Source organism: Lithobates pipiens, unplaced genomic scaffold, assembly GCF_037356315.1.
Source record: "Lithobates pipiens isolate NorthernLeopardFrog02 unplaced genomic scaffold, aLitPip1_a1.2 Scaffold_11, whole genome shotgun sequence".
NCBI classification, from domain to species: Eukaryota; Metazoa; Chordata; class Amphibia; order Anura; family Ranidae; genus Lithobates; species Lithobates pipiens.
The window spans coordinates 21,740,078-21,762,913 of NW_027507696.1; the positions used below are offsets into that span (position 1 = coordinate 21,740,078).

General features: G+C 42.8%; 1 protein-coding gene across 1 annotated transcript in view; it reads left to right on the forward strand.

Moving 5' to 3' along the window:
- Positions 1 to 1,170: 1,170 nt before the first annotated feature.
- SPTLC1 (serine palmitoyltransferase long chain base subunit 1) overlaps positions 1,171 to 22,836 on the forward strand; it is a 116,589-nt gene continuing 94,923 nt past the window's right edge. Inside the window, exons 1-5 of the mRNA XM_077469804.1 lie at positions 1,171 to 1,364; positions 10,681 to 10,788; positions 11,083 to 11,177; positions 15,201 to 15,294; positions 18,243 to 18,315. Coding sequence (XP_077325930.1) covers positions 1,311 to 1,364; positions 10,681 to 10,788; positions 11,083 to 11,177; positions 15,201 to 15,294; positions 18,243 to 18,315 — 424 coding nt within the window. The 5' untranslated portion in view covers positions 1,171 to 1,310. The remainder of the gene's footprint in view (positions 1,365 to 10,680; positions 10,789 to 11,082; positions 11,178 to 15,200; positions 15,295 to 18,242; positions 18,316 to 22,836) is intronic.

Consider the following 22,836-nt stretch of genomic DNA (forward strand, 5'->3'; position numbering starts at 1 on the left):
ATCCTCTGGAACTCACTACCTCCACATGTCCGGCTATCCCCCACTCTTGCTACCTTCAGACGATCCCTGAAAAACTCATCTCTTCAAGTAAGCCTATCATGTCTCCAACTAATCTCCTACCACGTCCATCAGCTCATTCCCCACATTTACAACCTTTTGTACCACCTGCCCCACCCTATTAGATTGTACGCTCTTCTGAGCAGAGCCCTCTTAATCCTCTTGTATTGTACCTCTATTGTCTCCTTTTATATTGTAAAGCGCTGCGTAAACTGTTGGTGCTATATAAATCCTTTATAATAATAATATAATAATAATAATATAATAATAATAATAATAATACTTGTGACTAGTAATCGAAAAAAGATCTTCCCATTTTCAGATCGTGTATACGGGGCATTACTTTGCTGTATTTCTTCATACCTACCTAAAACTTACTTTATATTATATCTCTTTATCTTGTAACATGTATGCTATCCATAAGGTTGCAATTCTCTCAGGTTGCTTTATCCCACCACGAATACATCAGGGAAGAATTCAAACACAGCCCTCAAATCACCATTAGAGGGCGACAGAACCGAGTACAAACCCTAAACAAGGAATTCCTTAGTTCAATTGTTCCCATAGCAACAACACACCCAACATGGCAAATGACCAGTTCCACCGAGCTGCCCCTCCTTCGTTCATCTCATTGGAGGGGGCCGCCTAGGCCACGCCTTCTTGCTACATGGAATGACTCTGCGCCGGTGTCTTGTAAAATACAGTCCCCCATCAGAAGCTGTCCCCTGCGTACTGCGCATGCGCAGTACACAGGAACACAGATTCCGAAAATTGCCGAGGACGAACGGCGCCTGCGCCGTGAGTCCAGGTTCTATCCCCACTATCCAAGTGGACATAGAGTTAGAATAAAAAAGAGCCGAGCGGAGCGAGGCCGAGCCCGAAGCGTGGCGAGCGAAGCTCGCCCGCGAGGGGCCCTCTAAAATTCTTAACCCTATGTCCGCTTGGATAGTGGGGCTACGCCTCCACTCACGGCGCAGGCGCCGTTCAACTTCGGACTTTTTCCGAAGCTTCGGCTGCTCCGTACTGCGCATGCGCAGTACGGAGCGGACAGCAAATGATGGCCGGACTGTATTAGGCAGAACACCGGTGTTCTGCCACCGGCACATTTCTACTTCCTGCCTGACGTCACGTAGTTACCGCCAATAGTCTCGTAGCTTTACTCTTTTGCACGCCCACCGACCGCTGTCAGTAGCAGTTCAGGAAGTGTTCGGTACTGTGTCGTTACCCCTGCGGGCGATTCGGCCTCTGGTGTGATGGCGGTCAGTCAGCAGTGGGTGTTGGTGGAGATGGTGCAGGCGTTCTATGAGGTGAGTGAGGCGCGGGCGCTGTGCTCGGGTCACACGGGTGGGTAGGCCAGTAGGAGGCACAAGTTACAGTTATCACATGTCATGTGTCCTGCTATTCCACAGCAGCCCTGCCCTGCTCCTCATTCTGCCCTCCACCAGTCCCTCATATCTTCCTGGTTCGTGTGTTCTCCACAGTATTCCTGTGTCCTGTCTACCCAGCATTACCTGAACTCTATCATACCTATATGGCCCTGGAATGTTTGCCCGTGGACAGACTTGGCCCTTTAAATGATTCTGCTTTTTAGTACTGAGCATCTCAGAGTGTGTCTAAAGCTAAAACTCTTCTTTCATTTTCTTCTACATTAAAGCAGAGATCCACCCTAAAGTGGACCTTCCGCTCATTGGAATCCTCCCCCCCTCCGGCGCCACAATTGGCACCTTTCAGGGGGAAGGGGGGTGAGGGTACCTGTACAGTACAGGTATCTGCACCCACTTCTGGCATAGCTATCTGCGGAAAGGGGCGTAGATCTACGCCCCTTTCCGAAAGTCCCCCGCTGCCTGCTGGGAAACACACAGATCCCAGAGGCAGCGGGACCATCCTTATTGCGCAGCGCGACTCACGCATGCGCAGTAGGGAACCGGGAAATGAAGTCGAAAGGCTCCACTTCCTGATTTACATACCCAAGATGGCGGCGGCAGCACCCGAGAGACGATCGAGAGATCGGCTTCGGGTGCCGACATCGCGGGCGTGCTGGGCGGGTAAGTGTCCTTATTTTAAAAGTCAGCAGCTGCAGTATTTGTAGCTTTAGAAAATTAGACATTTTTTTTTTCATAAATTTTGGCCACAATTTATACTGCTACATGTCTTTGGTAAAAATAACTCAAATTAGTGGATATTATTTGGTCTTTGTGAAAGTTAGAGAGTCCACAAGCTGTGGTGCGAATCGCACAAAATTGATCACATCTGATGTACTGGTGGCCTATCTCACTTCTTGTGACCCGAACAAGTCAGGAAAGTACAAATACCCCCCAAATGACACCTTTTTGGAAAGTAGACATGCCAAGGTATTTAGTAAGAGGCATGGTGAGCTTTTTGATGTTGTCATTTTTTTCCCCCCACAATTCTTTGCAAAATTAAGATTTTTCATTTTTTTTATTTTTTTCCACAAAATTGTCATTGTAATAGGTTATTTCTCTCACATGGCATGTGTATACCACAAATGACACCCCCAAAAAAATTCTGCTACTTCTCCTGAGTATTACAATACCACATGTGTGGGACTTTTTCACAGCATGGCCATGTGTTCTAGGAGCATAAATTACACATCTAACTTGTTGACTACCTATTACACTTTTGAAGGCCCTGGAGCACCAGGACAATGACACGTGACACTGATGTTAGATGGCACTGATGTTAGATGGCACTGATGTTAGATGGCACTTATGCGTGGCACTGATGACAGATGGCACTGATGTTAGATGGCACTGATGTTAGATGGCACTTATGCGTGGCACTGATGACAGATGGCACTGATGACAGATGGCACTTATGCGTGGCACTGATGACAGATGGCACTTATGCGTGGCACTGATGACAGATGGCACTTATGCGTGGCACTGATGACAGATGGCACTTATGCGTGGCACTGATGACAGATGGCACTGATGACAGATGGCGCTTATGCGTGGCACTGATGACAGATGGCACTTATGCGTGGCACCGATGACAGATGGCACTTATGCGTGGCACCGATGACGCATGACACTGATGACAGATGGCACTGATAAGTGGCATTGATGACACGTGACACTGACAGATGGCACTGATATGTGGCACTGATGACAAATGGCACTGACAACAGGTGGCACTGGGGCAGGATGGCACTGGGGGGAGGATGGCACTTTTTTTAACTTTTTTTTTTTTTTTTTTTTTTTTTTTTTTTTTACACTCACGGCCGCTGCAGCCGTTCATCTCTCCCCTCTCACACGCTGTCTGTGTGAGGAGGGAGAGCGGCGCTGAGAGATGATCTCATATGTTTACATATGAGATCATCTCCCATTGGACACGCCGATCACGCTGTAAACGGCCGATGTGATTGGCCGTTTACAGCGATCTGTGTTTGCCTGTCTCCGGGAGACAAGGCAAACACAGAACTTCCCCGATGCGGGCCCGCGGCGGCGCGCATTGCGCAAGTAAGTAACAGGACGGCCTACCGGACGAAAGCGGCTCCTCTACGGCTGTCATTCGGCTATAGGGCAGGCGCGAGGAGGATAAAGATCGACCTACTGCTCTCCCATCTATGGGCTTTGCCTCTTTGCTATCTTGTGGCTCAGACTGACCTCTCCTGATCTCTCGGTTGCTGCTGTCTCACTGTTTGTCGTAAGGTTCCATTCTGACGCGTTTCATCGTATTGACATCATCTGAGATACTTTTACTTGGCTTTGTTTACTTCCGCCGGCCGAACGTGACATCATAACATCGCACCTGGGCCTCTGAATTTCATAGAAATGACTGGGGACCATCTAGTCGCTGGAAATCTCTATAATCAACATGTAGCGGCGGATTCATTCTCCGGTTCGCCAATCATATGGACGAGCCCGGAAAAGCACGGGGGGGGGCGGGGAGTTCCCTCCCGCCGCCTGTAAGTACGATCAAGCGGCTGAACTGCTGCTATAATTGTTCTTATGGTGCACAGATTCGCCGTCAGAAAAGAATATCTAAATGATGTCTGCACCTGCAGGCATCATTCAGATAACCCCACTGAAAGTCAATGGCGTCCTATGATGTGATTGGGCTGGAAGTGGTTAAGGAGAGATTTGAGGTCAAAAAGACCCCCAAATCTCTTCTTTACCTTTTTTAAAAGCAGAAGATAAAAACAAATTTTCCTTTTCTCTCCCCCCCCCCTTTATTTATTTTATTTATTTATGTCCTTTTTATGCTTTAAAAAATATAAAATAAAGTTCTTTACGTGCAACCCGCACCAGTAGTGACATCATGATGATCAAATGGGGTGCGCTCGGAATGCTTTCATGAGAAATCCAGCCCCTGGCACGAAAAACAGTACTGGGGTTATGGCTGATATCTCATTTATTATCTCACAAAAGTGAGTACACCCCTCACATTTTTGTCAATATTTTATTTTATCTTTTCATGTGACAACACTGAAGAAATGACACTTTGCTACGATGTAAAGTAGTGAGTGTATAGCTTGTATAACAGTGTACATTTGCTGTCCCCCTCAAAATATCTCAACACACAGCCATTGATGTCTGAACCGCTGGCAACAAAAGTGAGTACACCCCTAAGCGTAAATGTCCAAATCGGACCTAATTAGTCATTCCCCCCCCCCCCCCCATGTAACTCGCTAGTGTGACTGGGGAGCAGGTGTGTTAAATCTAATGTAAGTTCAACATGGCATCTCATGGCAAAGAACTCTCTGAGGATCTCTTAAAAAAAAAAAAAAAAAAAAAAAAAAAAAAAAAAAATAATTGTTGCTTTACATAAAGATGGCTTAGGCTATAAAAAGATTGCAGAGACCCTGAAACTGATCTGCAGCATGGTGGCCAAGACCATACAGTGGTTTAACAGGACAGGTTCCACTCAGAATAGGCCTCGCCATGGTCAACCAAAGAAGTTGAATGCACGTGCTCAGCATCATATCCAGAGGTTGTCTTTGGGAAATAAAATGTATGAATGCTGCCAGCATTGCTGCAAAGGTTGAAGGGGTGGGGATCGGCCTGTCAGTGCTCAGACCATACGCCGCACACTGCATCAAACTGGTCTGCATGGCTGTCATGCCAGAAGGAAGCCTCTTCTAAAGATGATGCACAAGAAAGCCCGCAAACAGTTTGCTGAAGACAAGCAGACTAAGGACATAGATTACTGGAACCATGTCCTGTGGTCTGATGTGACCAAGATAAACTTGGTTCAGATGGTACCAAGCGTGTGTGGCGGCAACCAGGTGAGGAGTAGAAAGACAAGTGTGTCTTGCCTACAGTCAAGCATGGTGGTGGGAGTGTCATTGCCTAGGGCTGCATGAGTGCTGCCGGGACTGGGGAGCTACAGTTCGAGGGAACCATGAATGCCAACATGTACTGTGACATACTGAAGCAGAGCATGACTCCTCCTTTCACATACTGGGCTGCAGGGCAGTATTCCAACTTGATAACGACCCCAAACACACCTCCAAGAAGATCACTGCCTTGCTAAAGAAGCTGAGGGTAAAGGTGATGGACTGGCCAAGCATGTCTCCAGGCCTAAACCCTACTAAACAACTGTGGGGCATCATCAAACAGAAGTTGGAGGAGCACAAGGTCTCTAACATCCACCAGCTCCGTGATGTCGTCATGGAGGAGTGAAAGAGGACTCCATTGGCAACCCGTGAAGCTCTCTGGTGAACTTCATGCCCAAGAGGGTTAAGGCAGTGCCGAAAAATGATAGCCACACAGAATATTGACACTTTGGGCCCAATTTGGACATTTTCACTTAAGGGTGTACTCACTTTTGTTGCCAGCAGTTTAGACCTTTTTTTTTTTTGTTCTGCAAATAGTCAAAAATGGAAAAAAAACGCCTATAAACGAAATGCGAGTTACCGGGTTTACATGCGGTTACAGGCATTTGGACAAGCTCCTTCTGCTGCGTCTCAGCCAATGAGAAAGGAGAGAACCAGGAGAGCCGCTGCTCTCGTTTACTTCACTGGATCGAGATCAGAGTCAGGTAAGTATTAAGGTCGGGGGCTGTACACTGAAGGTTTTTCACCTTCATGCATAGAATGCAGAATGTATTAAAATCTTTCAGCCTTTACAACCACTTTGAACCCCTAAAACAAATGTAATTTATTGCAGTTTACTGGTATCTAGATGTGGTGGCTGCATTGGTTTTCCCCTTTTTTTTTTTTTTATTTTTTTTTTATTTATTTTTTTCTTCTTACCTGGTGACTTGCCCACTAACACACTTCCTGTCTCTTCACTTTATTGGAGGAGCAATTAGTGTGTTAGGCAACCCATATATTAGTCTTTTTTTTTTTTTTTCTTGTTCAACTGGTTGAACGAAAAAAAAATGACTTAATTTCCCCCATCCACACATTTGAAGCAGATGGGTGAATCATGCCTGCAGAGCTGTTTTATTTATTTATTTATTTATTTATTTTTGACAGCGGGGAAACCAGCATACATTGATCGAGTGCAAATTTTCCAACAGGGCAGTTGTACAGAAGTCTATCAATAGACTGACTTCTGTACAACTTCCTGGCCCATGCATGGATTGAAATTCAGGCAGTCCCCACTCAACCAGCCAAATTTCGATCCATGTATGACTGGATTTAGACTAGCAGCTAGGGCTGTACTATTGTATTCTGACAGAGGGGAATCTTCTGCTGTCAGAATACACTGATTGGCTATAGAACTGATCAAATGAAAATTTCTCAGCAGTCCTGATAGAGCGGAACCAATCAATAGATCAACTTCCCTCAGACTGGAACAGCCATGGATGGATCACAATTCAGCTGGTCCCTGCTGAACCAACCAAACTGCGATCCATCTACGGCTAGCTTTAGATGAACTTGAATAACAAATGGAATCTGAGTTCCAACAGCCAATGAAAACAACTGCAGCCCGGAAGAAAATGCTGGCACCAGCAAGGGACGTTGGACTGTTAAAGAAAAGGTAAGTATCGGGAACATCGTTTTCTGCTTTGCGGTTTTCAGCCATTTTCATTGGTCAGCACAGGATGATGTCACTCCTGCGAGGCTATCATTTTAGCACTCAGGTTGAGCCGACCACTGTAAGCTGAGCTGAGCATGTACAGCTCGGTTTACATGAGGAATGCTGAAAGCAGGCAGGTAGGTCAAACTTATTGCAGAAGAGACATTACAGGTCTCTTCTGCAATAAAAAAAAAACCCTGCCTGCTCATAGTCAATTTCTTGTTCAGTTTCCTTTAGATTTACCTTCAACACATAGTACAACAGTTTTTGATGCTTTAAAAAAAAAAAAAATTAAAGTTAGCCCAATTTTTTTTTTTTTACATAATGTGAAAGATGAAGTTACGCCGAGTAAATCAATACCTAACATGTCATACTTCAAAATTGCACACGCTCGTGGAATGGCGCCAAGCTTTGGTACTTAAAAATACCCATAGGCGACGCCTTAAAATTTCACTGGTTACATATTTTGCATTACAGAGGAGGTCTAGGGCTAGAATTATTGCTCTCACTCTAATGTTCGCAGCGTTACCTCGCATGTGTGGTTTGAACACTGTTTTCATATGTGGGCGGGACTTGCGTATGCGTTTGCTTCTGCGTGCGAGCACACTTGGACAGCGGCGCTTTAAAAAAAAAAAATGTTATTGTTAATTTTACATTACTTTCTTTTTAGTTTGACACTTTAAAAAAAATATATGTTTTGATCACTTTTATTCCTATTACAAGGAATGTAAACATCCCTTGTAATAGGAATATGGCATGACAGGTCCTCTTTACAGTGAGATGTGGGGTCAATAAAACCCCACATCTCACCTCTAGGCTGGAAAGCCTGTAATCAAAAAAATAAATAAAATGATCTCTGCTTCCCAGCCAAGGCGGCACCATTCGTTTGAATGCAGAGGCTGGGTGTGATGTCATAACATCTCGCCTGGCCTGCGAACGATCAAAGAGATGCAATCCCTATGGTTACCATGTGGGGTCGGGGGATCCGTTCTCTGACTCACCGATGGAAGGGGTGAGTTGGTAGAAGCACCAGCGGAGGGACATCCCCTCTCGCCACCCGTAAGAACGATTAAGCGGCAGAATTCCCTGGCGTAGGGAATCGCAGACTGAAAAAGCCAATATCTGTAGCTGCAGGCATCATTCGGATATATCAGCACAAAGTCAAGGATGTCATATGACGTACCTTGGGCGGGAAGAGGTTAAATAGACCTTACGCTATACAATCTGATTTCGATCCTTTAGATTTACTGTCAGCTCTATAAGAGGACAAATGCGTTTTTATCCAGTCCAGGAGGCTCTTGCATTAAATGCTTGATGGTAGAACTAAAGGAGATAGCACAATTCATTTGTATAGTGTATGGTTGGGTCACCTTAAAGAGACTTGCACGCTATGGGGTTATTTACTAAAGGCAAATCCACTTTGCACTGAAAGTACACTTGGAAGTGCAGTTGCTGTAGATCCGAGGGGGACATGCAAGGAAAATAAAAAAACAGCATTTTAGCTTGCACATGATTGGATTATAAAATCAGCAGAGCTTCCGCTCATTTCAGATCTACCCCTTAGATTTAGAGCGACTGCATTTGCAGTGCAAAGTGGATTTGCCTTTTTCCTAATTAACCTCCTATGTGTCCAGTTTTATACAATTTTTTTTTTCCTTTAGATCTACCATCAACTATGTTGTGCAAGGGCCTGCCTGATTTGGATACAAATCATATTGATAGATTAGGTTTGTTCTTGTAATGGCTCATTCACACCAGCGAGTCACACTTCTCAAACAGCCACTAGTGTGTGCTTGGAAGGGCATTCTCATTTTGCTGCTGCCGACAAATTGCATTTTTTTTTTCACACAACTTTGTAGAAATGTTGAACGTACACTGTGATGTGAGCTGGCACCATTCGAAACAAAGCATTTTGCCTTGCTTATGCGTTAGGGCTATGCTGGAAATAACTGCCAGCGTAAGCCCAACAGGTTTAGTATGAACAGGCCCTGATGGAGACTGTTCAATCAGAATGTATAGTTTATGACCAGCTTTAGTTGTCAATGATTTTGCTGTTGTAACGACAGCTTACAATTTAGTATTTTCCTTCTCTTTCAGGTCTGGTGACAATGGTCATCAAGACCAAGCGGGGGAAATCTCCTAAGCAAGAGCACAATTTAAAACCCAACAGATATTCAAACCCTTCCCTATTTCACCAAGAGTTAAAAAAAAAAAAATGCTTTGGCTTTAGTTGCTTTTTAAAATGGACTCTGTCATTACCAAGTATAATTTTGAACAGGTATACCTGGAAAGGGAGGAAGTTAATGCTTACCTTTTACCGCTGCCAGGAAGGCTTGATCTCGTGTGACTCCCTGTTTCACTCAGTAATCCCTTCTGCTGACTGCCACATCCTCTAGTGTGTGTGATAGTGGTATGGAGGTCAAAGGGAGGAACCACTGAGTGCAGCAGGGTACACAGCACAGGAGATTAATACTCCTGGGAACAGATGGTTTCTCTTTGGACTTCTGTAGAGGTTTTCTTGTGAACAGAGCAGCATTTTTGGTAGTGGGAAATGTAAGTATTGTGCACAGCTCCTACTCCCTGCTCATATAAGATTTCTAGTTCTGACTCAGTGGGGGTGTGTTGGACCTCTGCTGAGAGACCACAGAAAGCAAGGGTCTGTCTCTTTCATGCTGGCAGGGTCAGGCTTGTCTACTCCACCTGTAGCTTTTTGTAAACCTTTTGTGCTTGCATCTGGAACATATTTAGTAGATTTAAAGTGACACTGTCATGAGGGAAGAACAATGGCTGCCATTGCTAGCCGCCTGAATAAAGTGTTATCTAATTGACTTAAGAACCTTTTTAGCCACTTGCCTAGATCAAGCATGCTGTAAATTTTTTGTTATAAAAGTCAAAACTTCAGCATGACAGCAAGGGAAATGGCATTCTCAAAAGCGAGTTTAGCAGTGTGAGCCCCCATGATCGTCATGTGACAGTCCCTGAAACTAAAAGTTACATTGGGTTTTAAAGCCTGACTCTGGTCACCATCATTTCCATAGTGTACAGTCACAATTTAATAAACGTTTTTAATTTTTGTCATCTAATACAGCTTCAAGTCTGATAGTTCCCAACAATGGTGTTGTGTCTCCACCCTTATCTATGCTTGGCTGCAGGCTCCTTTTGTAAATGACCAAGTAGTTGGGGCTGGATACGCAACACTAGTACTGACTTCATCGGTCGCATTTGTATATAATAGCATTAAAAGGGATTCTAAAATATATCACCACACTACTGGCAGAATCAACAGTTAGTAAAACTTTGGTTTGGGAAAAACAAAGACTGCTGCATTGATGCTATTGAGAGATACCATCATATACATTTTTCCATTTTTATTTTATTTTTATTTATTTTTGCCCATAGTTACACTTTTTGTGGTCGGGGTATAGTAAAACTGTAGCTCCACCATCTGCTTTTACTGCCCCCCCCGCTCATGCATGTAAATGAGGCCTAAATGTTCAATATACATTAGTGTTGTTTTCAGGTGTTTGCTTCCTCCTTCGCAGCGGAACACGCTGCAAAATTTGGTGACATGTAAATAAACTAAAACCCCCCTTTTTTTTTTTTTTTTTTTTTTTTTTTTTTTTTTTTCTTTCAGGCACCTGCATACCATTTAATACTGGAAGGGATTCTGATCCTGTGGATTATACGACTTATATTTTCTAAGACTTACAAATTGCAGGAAAGGTCTGACCTCACAGAAAAGGTAATTGAGGAACAGGCATAACCTTTCACTTTAAATTTTTGTTATTGCATTTTACAGGTTAACTTTTAATTACAAACAAGCAGTGGCTATGTGCCATACAGTATAGATGATCAACATAAAACCAGAAAAGTGTCCTGGTGTTTTGTTTGTTTTTCCAGAACTGGGAACTGTCCATGGAGCCTTAATTTTATTGTGAGAGAGCTGTAAGCCAGACGAGGAACGGCACTCAGTCTGTTTGCTTTCTGTGCTCTCTACCCACTTTCTTTTGTCATGAAATTGTATTTTTCTTTCCAGGAGAAAGAAGAATTGATTGAAGAGTGGCACCCAGAACCTCTCGTGCCTCCAGTTTCTAAAGATCACCCAGCTCTCAATTATAACATCGTTACTGGGTAACTAACTGCTACTTTCTTTTAGCTTTGTGTTTTTAAACAGTAGGATTTCAAAAAACAAGCTGATTGACCGAGGTACAGTGTATCCGGAAAGTATTCACAGCGCGTCACTTTTTTCCACATTTTGTTATGTTACAGCCTTATTCCAAAATAGGTCAAATTTATTTTCCTCGAAATTCTACAAACCATACCCCATAATGACAACCTGAAAGTTTATTTGAAATCTTTGCTGATTTAAGGCCCATTTCACACTGGGGCAGTGCGGCCATCGGCGGTAAAGCGCCACTATTTTTAGCGGCACTTTACCGTCGTTTTAGCGGCGTTCTGCGGCCGCTAGCGGGGTGGTTTTAACCCCCGCTTGCGGCCGAAAAAGGGTTAAAACCGCCCGCAAAGCGCCGCTACAGCGGCGCTTTGCCGGCGTTATAGCCGTGCTGTCCCATTGATTTCAATGGGTAGGAGCGGTGAATACACCGCTCCAAAGATGCGGCTAGCAGGACTTTTTTTTTTTTTTTACCATCCTGCTAGCGCACCGCTCCAGTGTGAAAGCCCTCGGGCTTTCACACCGGAGTGAAAGGGGCCGGTTTTTTCAGGTGCTACACAGGCGCTATTGTTGGCGCTGTAGCGCCTGAAAACTGCCCCAGTGTGAAAGGGGCCTTATTTAAAAAAAAAAAATTAAAAAAAATCACATATACAGACGTATTCACAGCCTTTGCCATGACACTCAAAATTAAGCTCAGGTGCATCCTGTTTCCACTGAGCATCCTTGGGATGTTTCTACAACTTGATTGGAGTCCACCTGAATTTAGAGCACAAACCAAGCCATGAAGTCCAAGGAATTATCTGTAGACCTCCGAGATAGGATTGCATCTCAGCACCGATCTTGGGAAGGGTACAGAAACATTTCTGCAGCATTGAAGGTCCCAATGAGCACAGTGGCATTCATAAATGGAAGAACTTTGGAACCACCAGGACTCTTCGTAGAGCGCGCTGCCCGGCCAAACAGAGGGATCAGGGGAGAAGGGCCTTAGTCAGGGAGGTGACCAAGAACCTGATGGTCACTCTGACAGAGCTCCAGCATTTCTCTGTGTGGAGAGAGGAGAGCCGTCCAGAAGAACAACCATTTCTGCAGCACTCCACCAATCAGGCCTGTATGGTAGAGTGGCCAGATGGAAGCCACTCCTCAGTAAAAGGCACATAACCTCCCGCCTGGAGTTTGCCAATAGGCACTTGAAGGACTCTTGGGCCAATGGAAACAAAATCCTCTGGTCTGATTAAACAATGATTGAATTCTTTGGCCTGAATGGCAAGGGTCATGTCTGGAGGAAACCAGGCACCGCTCATCACCTGGCTAATACCACCCCTCCAGTGAAGCATGGTGGTGGCAGCATCATGCTGTGCGTATATTTTTTAGTGGTAACAAAAGAAGTGGCTATGGGACTACTCCTATGAATGTCCTTGAGTGGCCCAGACTTGAACCCGATTGAACATCTCTGGTGAGATCTGAAAATGGCTGTGCATTGACATTCCCTATCCAATCTGATGGAGCTTGAGAGGGTCCTGCAAAGAAGAATGGGAGAAACTGCCAAAAAATAGGTGTGCCAAGCTTGTAGCATCATACTTGAAGTGATTGGCCTGATGAAAGAGCGCGGTCGTCTCTCCACCTCGACCCGAACGCTCAGGAAACGCGTCGCCCGCCGTGACGTCACAACCCCGCGACCCGCGTGTCACCGCTAACCAAGCCTCGCTTTGGAAATACATCCTCTGCGTCCACCAAGCCGGCATTTTTTAACAACAAACTCGTGGTAACGCCAGGAGAGGACAACATGACACCCGCGGACCGGATCCTATGTGACGGACGAATCAGATGAAAAAACAGCCCCCCTTGTATTCTACATGCCTTTTTATGCCTTGGAAAATGTGAGTGCATCATCTGTTTGTTTTACCTGTGAATAAATTGCCTTTTAAAAATCTACACCCAGAGGCGCCCCCTTCTTCTTCTCTTTTCATACTTGAAGAGACCTGAGGCTGTAATTGGTGCCAAAGGTGCTTCAACAAAATATTGAGCAAAGGCTGTGAATACTTACACTATATTACCAAAAGTATTGGGATGCCTGCCTTTTTACATGCACATGAACTTCCCAGTCTTGGTCCGTAGGGCTCAATATTGTGTTTGACCACCCTTTGCAGCTAGAACGACTTCAACTCTTCTGGGAAGGCTGTCCACAAGGTTTAGGAGTGTCTATGGGAATGTTTTTGACCATTTTTCAAGAAATGCAATTGTGAGGTTAGGCACTGATGGGGACGAGAAGGCCTGGCTTACAGTCTCCACTCTAATTCACCCCAAAGGTGTGCTATCGGGTTGAGGTCAGGACTCTGTGTAGGCCAGTCAAGTTCCTTCACCCCAAACTTGCTCATACATGTCTTTATGGACCTTTATTTGTGCACTGGTGCGCAATTATGTTGGAATATGATGGGACCATCCCCAAACTGTTCCCAAAAGTTGGGAGCATGAAATTTTCCAAGATGTTTTGGTATGCTGAAGCCTTAAGAGTTCCCTTCACTGGAACTAAGGGGCCAAGCCCAACCCCCACATCACATTCCCCTGTCCAACAAATGATTTGGACAAGTGCACAAAGCAAGGTGCATAAAGACATGGATGTGAGTTTGGGGTGGAGGAACTTGACAGGCCTTCAGAGTCCTGACCGCAACCAGATAGAACACCATTGGGATAAATTAGAGCAGAGACTGCGAGCCAGGCCTTCTCGTCCACATTGGTGCCTGATCTCACAAATGCACTTCTGAAAGGATGGTCAAACATTCCCATAGACACACTCCTAAACATTTTGGACAGCCTTCCCAGAAGAGTTGAAGCTGTTATAGCTGCAAAGGGTGGGCCAACTCAATATTGAACCCTACCGACTAAGGCAGGGATGCTATTAAAGTTCATGTGCGTGTAAAGGCAGGTGTCCCAATACTTTTGGATATATATATATATATATATATATATATATATATATATATATATATATATATATATATATATATATATATATATATATATATATATATATATATATATATATATATATATATATATATATATATATATATATAATAAAATTTTGTCATTTCAGGGTATTTGTAGAATTTTGAGGAAAATAATGAATTGAATCAATTTTGGAATAAGGCTGTAACATAACAAAATGCTGAAAATGTGAAGTGCTGTGATTACTTTCCAGATGCACTGTATAGTATCCATTTATATAGTCAGTTTTTGCAGTGTAAATGATTGTGTAGTTTACAAAAGAAACACTTGAATAAAAGTTTGTTTGACATTTTTGGTACTGATTTCCTGATGTTCTCTTGTCTGATTTATATCATATGGTTCCTGCAAAGCAGGTATGCATGTTATAGGCAGGAAATGGAAGATGTTTTTAATGTGTGACTGCACTTTCAGTGCAGCTACACTTAATGGGTTAAAATGCTTGCTCCCCTTTGAAGTCTTGCACTTCTCTGCCCTGTCTCTGCTTTTTGACCACCCAGCCTCGCCTTCAATCTGTTGGGTCCAGCTCCTCTAAAGCCCCATACACACTATCAGATTGTCTGCTGATTTTTTTTTTTTCCATCAGATTTACCAAAACCATATAATATGAGTTCAAACCTTAGGAGTTTCAATGTGTATGCAATCAGGCAGGCCCTTGTACTACAAGGTTTTGGTAAATCTGAAGGAAAAAATCGGCAGACAATCTGATAGTGTGTATGGGGATAAACGCTTACATGCCACAATCTCCATTTATTCCTATGTTGAGTTCCTACCTTGATACTGAATTCTACTTGATATGTGAATACAGTATACACATTTTAACGATTTTAATTTTTGGTTTGATATTTCCCCTGAATATTGCAAAATGTAACCCTAGTTCTACATTTATATGGTTTTTATAGGCTTTCTTGTAGTAAATTTTAATATTGTTGCTTCAGAAATGACTTTCAATATAAAATGTCTCATAATGTATCTTTCAGACCTCCAAGCCACACAATCATTGTGAATGGAAAAGAATGCATCAATTTTGCATCATTTAATTTTCTTGGTCTCTTAGATAATGAGAGAGTAAAGGTATGTGAGCTTGTTTATGGATCTCTTTTAAAGTCTCTCCTTGCATGCAAAGTGTTTACATATACAACATGCATGGTCTCTATGTTCTGGTCCTTGCTAAAGAACATACATTCCACATTAATAATTATGCTAACAAAATTAGTGTGTGCTGTAAATTGCCTCCAGCAGTGCTACTGCTATTTCTTGCTGGAGGCCATTTTGCTGAAGCCAAGAGCCCCTGAACAGTAGTAGATCATAAAGCGAAATAAAACCCATCGATTTAACAGATTCAAAATAGCAATCCTGGCATTCCAGGAATGTAACTGTCACATTTTGCTTGTTGTCTCAACCACACTGTCAAACCATTAAATGGCTGGTGTCCTAACTGATCACATGTGCAGCACCATGGCAGTTGCAGATCAGACAGAGGCAGCTTCCTTGGCTCTAAAGGATAGGGGGAGGTTAATTCGGCTTTAAGGCTGTCAGCAGATTGGCCTCTACAAATTTGGCAGTGTGTAAAAATGCCTAAAAATCAAGAGCAACTGAGCGTGTGCAGAGTTTGTAAACAGTATAGACACTTATTCTTAATGTTTTACATAGCTACAGTGAGGGGGAAAAAAGGATTTGCTCCCCTGCTGATTTTGTACGTTAACCCACTGACAAAGAAACCATCAGTCTATAATTTTAATGGTATGTTTATTTTAACATTGAGCAACAAAACAACAAATATCCAGAAAACGCATTTAAAAAAAGTTTTCTAAATTGATTTGCATTTTAATGAGTGAAAAAAGTATTTGATTCCGTCACAAAACATGATTTAGTACTTGGTGGCAAAATACTTGTTGGTATTCAGAGGTCAGACATTTCATTTTAGTTGGCCACCAGATTTGCACACCTCCTCGGGAGGTATTTTGTCCCACTCCTCTTTACAGATCCTCTCCAAGTCCTTAAGATTTCCAGGCTGACATTTGGTAACTCCAGGACCTTAATGTGCTTCTTTTTGAGACACTCCTTTGTTGTCTTGGCCATGTCTTTTGGGTCATTCTCATTCTGGAATACCCATTCATGACCCATTTTCAATGCCCTGGCTGAGGGAAAGAGGTTCTCGCCCAAGATTTGATGGTACACTGCAAGTTGTCGTGTCCCCTTATCAAAAAAAACACTCCCGAAGCATTATGTTCCACCTCCATGTTTGATGGTGGGGGTGGCGTTCTTGGGCTCATAGGCAGCATTCCTCCTCCTCCTCCTCCAAACACGATGAGTTGAGTTGATGCCAAAGAGCTTGATTTTTTTTTTTTTTGTCTCATCTGACCACAACACTTTCACCCAGTTCTGCTCTGAATCATTCAGATGTTTATTAGCAAACTTCAGATGGGTTTGTACATGTGTTTTTCTTGCGCAGGGGAACCTTGCACACACTGCACGATTTCAGTCAATCACAGCGTAGTGTTTTACCAATTGTTTCCTTGATGACTATGGTCCCAGCTGCCTTGATCATTGACAAAATTTTCCCGTGAAATTCTGGGCTGATTCCTCAAAATTCTCATGATCGTTGAAACTCCACGAGGTGAGATCTTGCATGAACCCCCCCAGACCGAGGGAGTTTGACAGTTGTCTTGTTTTTCTTCCATTTGCAAATAATCGCACCAACTGTTGTCACCCTCTCACCAAGCTGCTTGGCGATGGTCTTTTAGCCCATTCCAGCCTTGTGTATGTCTACTATCTTGTCCCGGACATCCTTGGACAGTTCTTTGGAATTGGCCATGGTGGAGAGATTGGAATCTGATTTGCTTCTGTTGACAGGTGTCTTCTATACAGGTAACAAGCTGAGATTTGGAACACTCCTTTAACCGCATTCTGACCAGCCACCGCAGTTATACTGTGGCAACATGGCTCGGCTGCGCGAATCGGTGTCAGTAACATAGACAGCCACTAGGGGGTGCATGCACGCCGCCGGAGGCATGCGCCCCCTGCTCGTCCACGGAGCCGATGCGATCACCACCGGGCTCCCGCTATCGCTCGGGGTACACCCAGAACCGGGATCTGTGTTTAACGCACAGTTTCTGGTTCTCTGAGGGGAGAACAGACAGAGATCGTCTGTTAATACAGAGCATGAACAGCGATCTGTCATCTCCCTTGCACAGTCCCAGCCCCCCCTCTTCAGTTAGAACACACACTAGGACACACTTAACCCCTTCACTGTCCCCTAGTGGTTAACCCCTTCACTGCCAGTAGCGTTTTTACAGTAATCAATGCAATTTTATAGCATTGATTGCTGTAAAAATGGCAATGGTCCCAAAAATGTGTCAAAATTGTCTGATGCCATAATATCACAGTCTCGATAAATAATCGCACATCGCCACCATTACTAGTAAAAAATACTATAAATACTCAAATACTTCAGTCATTTAAAATGCAAATCAATTTACATTTTTTTAAATGAGTTTTTCTGCATATTTTTGTTCTGTCTCTCGCTGTTAAAATAAACCTACCTTTTTAAATTCTAAAGTGATCATTTCTTTTTCAGTGTGCAAACTTACAAAATCGTCAGGGCATCAAATACTCCTCCCACCCCACCCGCTGTATACCTGCAGAAGGGGCCAGCCTGAACTGATCTAGCAGGATTACATTTTCTGACTAAAGTTCCACTTTAAGCACTGGTTCACACTGACGGCGGGAATGAAATTGTTCAGCTGAACTTGCACAATTTCATTCTCGCATGTCAGCCCTGACCTCGGGAGCGATTTGATGTCAATGGAAATCGCACCCTGAAATTGCAAAAAGTAGTACAGAAACTACTTTTGGGAATCGGTGCGATGCCGCATTTTTCTCCTAGAAAAGTTGGTAATAACATCAGTACCATTTTCATGGGCATGCGAATAAGGCCCTAGATAACTTTGTTTTTATTGTTTTGAAATGAATTGACACTTTTTTTTATTATAAATATTTTTTTTTCTTTTTTCTTTTAGGCTGCAGCATTGGCATCACTGAGGAAATATGGTGTTGGGACATGTGGACCAAGAGGTTTTTATGGAACATTTGGTGGGTAGTTTTTTATTTTTTCATCTTTTTATTTATAGCTTCAGATAGATCACGGAGTATGTATGACCCACAATGTACTATACTGGGATGTGATTAAAATAGTGCCTTTTCTTTGAATTTTCATTATGTTTACTTCATTAAGAAGTCACTTTGGCAATGTGAAGCTATCCACATACGGCTTGAATATTGGCCAATTTGGTTAAAAATTGAGCTTTGGAGGCCCCAAACTTCTAAACTCCCCGCCCCCCTTTTTTGTTTTTTGTTTGTTAAATATACTATTTAAAGACCCTTGTTATTTCATTTGTGCAAAAACAAACGTGGGTTGCCAATATTGGGGTGAAAGGGTGACTTAACAGGGGTGAGGTCAGATGTTATGAGTGCATACCTTGAAGTGGAACCTATTACAACTTGATTTAAAAAAAAATAAGCTACCGAAATTAGTGTGTGCTGTAAATTGCCTCCAGCATTGCTCCCGTTTCTTGTTGCTGGAAGCTGGAATCTTTAGGCTGTCTGCAGATCGGCCTCTACATGTTTGACACAGTGCTGAAAAATTGAGCATGTACAGAATGGTATAGGCACTTGTTTTTAAAGTTTTACATAGCTATATCTGCAAAAGGGGCCAGCCTGGAGTGATCTAGCAGGAATTCTTATTTTCTGAATAAAGTTCCACTTTAACCTCCTCCTGCCCACATTATAGCTGAGTGAGGGCTACAGCCAGGAGGGTGTCAATAGACGTCCTCCCATGCAGGGTGTGTGCGGCGTGCTCTGTGATCACTGAGTCATTGAGACTCTGCTGATCGCAGATCAGAGTAAGGGGCCAATCCCGGCCCCTTACCACGTGATCAGCTGTCAGTCAGTGACAGCTGATCACGTGATGTAAACAAAAGATTGTTAATCTGCTTCCTTCCTTCCCCCCCCCCCCCTTCATGCAGACAGTGCGGGGGGGGGGGGTTGGGGTGGGTTTGGGGGTCGATCACCGGCTTCTGACAGAGGCACATTTGTCCAGAACAGGGCGAGGCACTGATGCTGTGCAATGCCACCTACAGATGAATATCAGTGATTGGACACGGTTGATCACGTGGTAAAGAGCCTCTGTTTTTTACCGAGATCGGTGTAGCGACGTGTCAGACTGACACGCTGCACCACCGATGGCAGGCAGTTAGCCTGAAAGACCTCAAATAACATCCAGTCAGGATAACTGAACCACTGCCCGGCCATCATATTGATATAGGCTGGGCGGGAAGTGGTTAAGTACCTTAGTTTGCCGCTATTCCACGAGTGTGCGCAATTTTAAAGCTTAAAATGGGGGGGCCGTGTAGTATGCAGGTGGAGCTTTGTGATGTGCGTGGGGGGGGGGTGTAATGGGGTCCAGAGGTATGGGGGCTTTGTAATGTAAAGGGGTCCAGATTATTATCTTAATTTATTAGGTGAATGAGGCCCTCCATGTATTCACATACATTGAATCTGGCTCTTAATTGGAAAAAGGTTGTTGACCCGGTCTTAAGTAATGGCAAAGTTATTGCTGAATAAAGGGGTCTATAACAGAAATGTAAAAATTGCTCTAGTCCATAGGGGTCAATAGGTGTGGGAGACCAAGAGGTTAATCATAAATGTGATATATTGCAGCTTTCAAAGCCTTAGAGTGTGTGTGTGTGTGTGTGTGTGTGTGTGTGTGTGTGTGTGTGTGTGTGTGTGTTGGGATTAATTTTTTTGAGGGGAGGTATTTAATAGTGTTTATTAGTAGGGCCAACTGTAGGGTGGGCCTTCAAGACAGGCGGGGATGTCCCAGAAATAACATGGGACCCTAACCAAAAGGATGTTGGATGCAGCTTGCTCTAGCATAGACCATGTTTGAGGTGGGTATGTCTACACCAATCCAATAAGTCTCACCAATTTTGTAGCCACATGATATTTAATAGCTGGTATACCTAAGCCCTCATGTATTTTTGTAAATTTAGGAGGCAACGGTTTAGTCTAAGCGACCAGTCGACCCGCACAAATTTTATTAAATCGAGAATTTGTTTTGAAGTAGGAGGCAGAAATACGAATCTTCAAGGCCTGTAGAAAGACGATTTGGGGAAAATTGCCATTGATATCACAATGGCTAAACCAAGAAGACATCTCAGACTGCCACTTTGAAAGCAGGGCTATAACTATAGAAAGAAGAGGAAAGGGTTTCATATTAAAAATAATCTTTCAAGTTATGGAGGGATTAGTGTATCCAGGTACTTGAGGGTGGAAAAAATCTTTTGAAATTGTAGGTTTTGTTGATGTTGGCATGGCTAATGGCTTCAGACTTTGAGAAGTTTTAATTTTTAGATGAGAGAGGTCTCCATTGAAATCCAACTCCTGTGGGAGATTGGAACGAGAGATGGTGGGGTTTGTGAGGGAAAATAATAAATCTGTAGGGCGCCAAAATTCTGTACTATTTTTATCCCAACCCTGAGGTCCAAGATATTTTGGATTGTTTAGAACCATTTTTAGGCAGGATTAAAGAGTGAGAGGTTATCTGACATTCCTTTCACGTCCCAATGCTCTATATTCTATCTTGGCCCACACAGAGGGGACAGAGCATGTGCGGGTGTTTCCCCGCTATAGTTTCTACAACTATGCTGTAGAGAAAAACTTATGGGAAAAACAGTCACTCACTTGGACATAGAATTCGATTTTTGGGGCAATATTGTACATACAGGGGTTAATTTACTAATGGCAAATTGGCTGTTTACTTTACAAGGGAATTTGCCCCAGAACTTGGTGAATGAGGTGAAGTTCTGCCAACCACCAGCATTCAGTCATGTGCAAGCAAAAAATGTTTTTGGTTATTTTATTTTATTTACATTTTTTTATGTATTTCTTTGGACATGATTTGGTATTCTTTGCAAAGTGAAATTTCACTTCATTTATTAAGCTTGGGTAAATTTTCCTTTTTCAATTGAAACAACCTATTTGCTCATTGCTAATTGCCAGTGGTTTCATGGAAACCAATAAATATGGGTTTTTTGTTTTTAATCATATTTTGCCGCAGATTGTATGGTAAAAGTAAATTACAAATTCTTATAGCAGTTACTGTATATGCAGTTGGATCTATAATGTTATAATTAATGGAATTGAAGGTTCTCCCTAGGCAGTTATATCATGTACATACATGTCATCTTGGATATTGAAGCTTTATTTAATAAAATGGTGCAAAACTCGGTAAACCTTAGCAACCAATAAACTTTCATTTTGGGGAGATATTGATAATGACTACACAAAGTTCCAGGAATTCTGTTGCTTTGTGAATGTGTAATGCTAAATATATCCATTAGAGGGCAGCCTTGAACAATTTTTGCAACCATCGAGCCACGTGTTGTTGATCTTTTTTGTTGCTTCTTTCGCATTCTTTTGCAAAAGTCACCTTTTGTCCTTGGTCTAGGTAGAAACGTTATACCATTGTTCTACCTATCCAGTTAAATACTACTTGACCTTTTATAGAGTGTTATGCAAAAGAATGTTTGTACACGTTGGAACTGAATACTTAGTCCTAAGCAAGGAGCTGGTGTTGCTTATGTGGCCAGTGATGGTTTATGCTATTTTAGACGTCCTCATCTAATAATTTCACGGTATTTTAGTTTTATTGTATTGTTAAATGAGATAATTGATATTTTGGCAACTGATAAGAACGTGCTAATAAACAACTGGGTAGACATATGGAGGTACCTGATGATGTTTATCTGTGAGACTGATTATTGTAATGCTGCTTCTGTAGTCACCCACACCATCTGGAAGTTAGCTAGGTTGCTGAATCCATAGGTAGTTTAGATCAACATACTATATTTAGGAGTGTGTAGCAAAATATTGGGGGCCTATTCTCATGTATATGTTGGTAACATGAGCATAATGTAAATGTGCATATTTATCTGTGGTATTAATATGCATGTTGGGCTTTTTGTAGACCTAGTTCTGCTGTTTACAGAGACCAGGTCCTTTTTTTTTTTTTTTTTTTTTCCCCCTCGGGCCCTATCCATGAGTTTGTGTATGTAGAGATTACCATGTCTTGTAGCACTTTGTTTTGAGGCCATTCTGGTATTCTACTGAGTGATGTATTAAAGCAGTTGCAGACTTTTTAGTTACGGTGCTTAGTCTAGGTTTTGGGGGTCCCCCGGGTGTGTAGAAGTTATAGGGGCAAAACAAATTCAGATGCCACATGTAGTCCATACTATCACACCTCCTTTTTTTTTTTTTTAATGAGAATTTTATTTTAAATGCATATGGTCACATTGGTGATGCAAGAAATGACAAGACAGTAGGGGTAGGCATGTGGTTGAAAATGTGGAGTTGATGTTGATAAGGTGTTTGTATTTGTCCACTGTCTGTCTGTAAAGCTGTAGTCTTGTAATAGTAGCTGTACAAAAACTTGAGTTAACATGATTTATTCCTTTTAAGAGTTAAGCTACTACAACACATCTGTCTTTCTCTTTCCAAACCGCATATTAAACTAGAGTTCTATAACCCTTATCCTGCTATCAGTTGAAATTGATA